The 5,000-nt window shown below is 45.9% G+C and overlaps 1 protein-coding gene across 1 annotated transcript in view; it reads right to left on the reverse strand.

Moving 5' to 3' along the window:
• wdr19 (WD repeat domain 19) overlaps window positions 1–5,000 on the reverse strand; it is a 108,925-nt gene that overhangs the window by 19,957 nt on the left and 83,968 nt on the right. The window contains exons 33-34 of the mRNA XM_045214640.1: window positions 2,861–2,985; window positions 850–931 (exon numbers count right to left, since the gene is read on the reverse strand). Coding sequence (XP_045070575.1) covers window positions 850–931; window positions 2,861–2,985 — 207 coding nt within the window. The remainder of the gene's footprint in view (window positions 1–849; window positions 932–2,860; window positions 2,986–5,000) is intronic.

Raw genomic sequence — 5,000 nt, forward strand, 5'->3', positions numbered from 1 at the left:
AAAACGTTGTGAAGCCACGCCCATTTTCTGAAGAATTGCATTATGGGCCCTAAAAGCACGGAAATAGTGTCCACTGCGTGTATACTTCGTATTTTGGCGAATGTAGCACGACATCCGGGAACCTTTGGAATACTAACTCTATCCATACTATGACCAATAAGCACTCAATTTACATCACAAATAGTACTGTTAGTGGGTTAGTATGAGTTTTCGAACACAGCTTTTGTCTGTGTGTGTGTGTGTGTGTGTGTGTGTGTGTGTGTGTGTGTGTGTGTGTGTGTGTCTGTGTGTGATGTGTGTCTGTGTGTGTGTGTGCTTGAGTGTGTGTGTGTCTTTGTCTCTGTGTGTGTGTGTGTGTGTGTGTGTGTGTCTGTGTGTGTCTGTGTGTGTGTGTGTGTGTCTGTGTGTGTGTGTGTGTCTGTGTGTGTGTGTGTGTATGTGTGTGTGTGTGTGTGTGTGCTTGAGTGTGTGTGTGTGTGTGTGTGTGTGTCTGTGTGTGTGTGTCTCTGTGTGTGTGTGTGTGTCTGTGTGTGTGTGTCTCTGTGTGTGTGTCTGTGTGTGTGTGTGTGTGTGTGTGTGTGTGTGTGTGTCTGTGTGTGTGTGTGTGTGTGTCTGTGTGTGTGTGTCTGTGTGTGTGTGTGTGTGTGTCTCTGTGTGTGTGTCTGTGTGTGTGTGTGTGTGTGTGTGTGTGTGTGTGTGTGTGTGTGTGTGTGTGTGTGTGTGTGTGTGTGTGTGTGTGTGTGTGTGTGTCTGTGTGTGTCTGTGTGTGTGTGTGTGTGTGTGTCTGTGTGTGTGTCTCTGTGTGTGTGTGTGTCTGTGTGTCTGTGTGTGTGTGTGTGTGGTACCCACGGGAGGGGAATTTGCTGATGTTGTTGGAGACTCTGATGAGCATGCGAGCTCCTTTCAGATGATCCCCTCTCTTCACATGGATCTGAAATCAACCAATCAATACATCAATTAATAAATACATCAACCAATACATCAATCAATAAATCAACCAATCAACCAATACATTTACATTTTAGTCATTTAGCAGACGCTCTTATCTAGAGCAACTTACAGTTAGTGAGTGCATACATTTTCATACACATCAATCAATCAATCAATACATCAACCACTCAATACATCAATCAAACAATGCATCAATCAAACAATACATCAACCAATCCATACATCAACCAGTCCATACATACATCAACCAATACATAAATCAATCAACCAATAGATCAACCACTCCATACATACATCAACCAGTCAATACATCAACCAGTCAATACATCAATCAACCAATACATCAATCAATCCATAATCACAGCATCAGGTATCATCAACTGGCCCCCAGTAGTGTAGTTCTACATTAACCAGGATGTATGAGTGGAGGATGCTGGGTAGTGTAGTTCTACCTTAACCAGGATGTAGGAGTGGAGGATGCTGGGTAGTGTAGTTTTACCCTAACCAGGATGTATGAGTGGAGGATGCTGGGTAGTGTAGTTCTACCCTACCCAGGATGTATGAGTGGAGGATGCTGGGTAGTGTAGTTCTACCTTAACCAGGATGTATGAGTGGAGGATGCTGGGTAGTGTAGTTCTACCATAACCAGGATGTATGAGTGGAGGATGCTGGGTAGTGTAGTTCTACCTTAACCAGGATGTAGGAGTGGAGGATGCTGGGTAGTGTAGTTCTACCCTAACCAGGATGTATGAGTGGAGGATGCTCCGTAGTGTAGTTCTACACTATATATATATATACGAAAGTATGTGGACACTCCTACAAATTAGTGGTGTATAAAATCGAGCACAGCCATGCAATCTCCATAGACAAACATTGGCAGTAGAATGGCCTTACTGAAGAGCTCAGTGACTTTCAACGTGGCACAGTCATAGGATGCCACCTTTCCAACAAGTCAGTTCGTAAAATTTCTGCCCTGCTAGAGCTGCCCTGGTCAACTGTAAGTGCTGTTATTGTGAAGTGGAAACGTCTAGGAGCAACAACGGCTCAGCCACGAAGTGGTAGACCACACAAGCTCACAGAACGGGACCGGCGAGTGCTGAAGCGTGTAGCGCACAAAAATTGTCTGTCCTCGGTTGCAACACTCACTACCGAGCTCCAACCTGCCTCTGGAAACAACGTCAGCACAAGTCGTCGGGAGCTTCATGAAATGGGTTTGCATGGCCGAGCAGCCGCACACAAGCCTAAGATCACCATGCGCAATGCCAAGCGTCGGCTGGAATGGTGTAAATCTCGCCGCCATTGGACTCTGGAGCAGTGGAAACGCGTTCTCTGGAGTGATGTATCAAGCTTCACCATCTGGCAGTCCGACGGACGAATCTGGGTTTGGCGAATGCTAGAAGAACGATACCTGCCCGAATGCATAGTGCCAACTGTAAAGTTTGGTGGAGGAGGACGAAAGGTCTCAGGCTGTTTTTCATGGTCCGGGCTAGGCCCCTGGAGAATGCTGGGTAGTGTAGTGGTATAGCAGTAGAGGATGCTGGGTAGTGTAGTGGTATAGCAGTAGAGGATGCTGGGTAGTGTAGTGGTATAGCAGTAGAGGATGCTGGGTAGTGTAGTGGTATAGCAGTAGAGGATGCTGGGTAGTGTAGTGGTATAGCAGCAAAGGATGCTGGGTAGTGTAGTGGTATAGCAGCAAAGGATGCTGGGTAGTGTAGTTCTACCTTAACCAGGATGTATGAGTGGAGGATGCTGGGTAGTGTAGTTCTACCTTAACCAGGATGTATGAGTGGAGGATGCTGGGTAGTGTAGTTCTACCTTAACCAGGATGTATGAGTGGAGGATGCTGGGTAGTGTAGTTCTACCTTAACCAGGATGTATGAGTGGAGGATGCTGGGTAGTGTAGTTCTACCTTAACCAGGATGTATGAGTGGAGGATCATGAGGTTGGTGTTCATCTCAGCAGGGATTCTGATCTTCTGCGTCCGCAGCTCAGTGTGCATACTGAACAGCACGTCATGGGCGTTACGGTAGTTTCCTGGAACACACATGCACACAAACGTCATTTATGATATAGGATGTGTGTGTATATGAGCAAGTGTGTGTATATATGAGTGTGTGTGTGCGTACGTGTGTGTGTGTATGTACAGTGGGGAGAACAAGTATTTGATACACTGCCGATTTTGCAGGTTTTCCTACTTACAAAGCATGTAGAGGTCTGTAATTTTTATCATAGGTACACTTCAACTGTGAGAGACGACAAAAATCCAGAAAATCACATTGTGTGATTTTTAAGTAATTAATTTGCATTTTATTGCATGACATAAGTATTTGATACAGCAGAAAAGCAGAACTTAATATTTGGTACAGAAACCTTTGTTTCCAATTACAGAGATCATACGTTTCCTGTAGGTCTTGACCAGGTTTGCACACACTGCAGCAGGGATTTTGGCCCACTCCTCCATACAGACCTTCTCCAGATCCTTCAGGTTTCGGGGCTGTCGCTGGGCAATACGGACTTTCAGCTCCCTCCAAAGATTTTCTATTGGGTTCAGGTCTGGAGACTAGCTAGGCCACTCCAGGACCTTGAGATGCTTCTTACGGAGCCACTCCTTAGTTGCCCTGGCTGTGTGTTTCGGGTCGTTGTCATGCTGGAAGACCCAGCCACGACCCATCTTCAATGCTCTTACTGAGGGAAGGAGGTTGTTGGCCAAGATCTCGCGATACATGGCCCCTTCCATCCTCCCCTCAATACGGTGCAGTCGTCCTGTCCCCTTTGCAGAAAAGCATCCCCAAAGAATAAATTTTCCACCTCCATGCTTCACGGTTGGGATGGTGTTCTTGGGGTTGTACTCATCCTTCTTCTTCCTCCAAACACGACGAGTGGAGTTTAGACCAAAAAGCTCTATTTTTGTCTCATCAGACCACATGACCTTCTCCCATTCCTCCTCCGGATCATCCAGATGGTCATTGGCAAACTTCAGACGGGCCTGGACATGCGCTGGCTTGAGCAGGGGGACCTTGCGTGTGCTGCAGGATTTTAATCCATGACGGCGTAGTGTGTTACTAATGGTTTTCTTTGAGACTGTGGTCCCAGCTCTCTTCAGGTCATTGACCAGGTCCTGCCGTGTAGTTCTGGGCTGATCCCTCACCTTCCTCATGATCATTAATGCCCCACGAGGTGAGATCTTGCATGGAGCCCCAGACCGAGGGTGATTGACCGTCATCTTGAACTTCTTCCATTTTCTAATAATTGCGCCGGAATTCTTACTGGTTGGTAGGTGATCAAATACTTATGTCATGCAATAAAATGCTAATTAATTACTTAAAAATCATACAATGTGATTTTCTGGATTTTTGTTTTAGATTCTGTCTCTCACAGTTGAAGTGTACCTATGATAAAAATTACAGACCTCTACATGCTTTGTAAGTAGGAAAACCTGCAAAATCGGCAGTGTATCAAATACTTGCTCAAAAAAATAAAGGTAACACTTAAACAACACATCCTAGATCTGAATGAATGAAATAATCTTATTAAATACTTTTTTCTTTACATAGTTGAATGTGCTGACAACAAAATCACACAAATTATCAATAGAAATCAAATTTATCAACCCATGGAGGTCTGGATTTGGAGTCACCCTCAAAATTAAAGTGGAAAACCACACTACAGGCTGATCCAACTTTGATGTAATGTCCTTAAAACAAGTCAAAATGAGGCTCAGTAGTGTGTGTGGCCTCCACGTGCCTGTATGACCTCCCTACAACGCCTGGGCATGCTCCTGATGAGGTGGCGAATGGTCTCCTGAGGGATCTCCTCCCAGACCTGGACTAAAGCATCCGCCAACTCCTGGACAGTCTGTGGTGCAACGTGGCGTTGGTGGATGGAGCGAGACATGATGTCCCAGATGTGCTCAATTGGATTCAGGTCTGGGGAACGGGCGGGCCAGTCCATAGCATCAATGCCTTCCTCTTGCAGGAACTGCTGACACACTCCAGCCACATGAGGTCTAGCATTGTCTTGCATTAGGAGGAACCCAGGGCCAACTGCAC

This window comes from Coregonus clupeaformis, unplaced genomic scaffold, assembly GCF_020615455.1.
Source record: "Coregonus clupeaformis isolate EN_2021a unplaced genomic scaffold, ASM2061545v1 scaf0292, whole genome shotgun sequence".
NCBI classification, from domain to species: domain Eukaryota; kingdom Metazoa; phylum Chordata; class Actinopteri; order Salmoniformes; family Salmonidae; genus Coregonus; species Coregonus clupeaformis.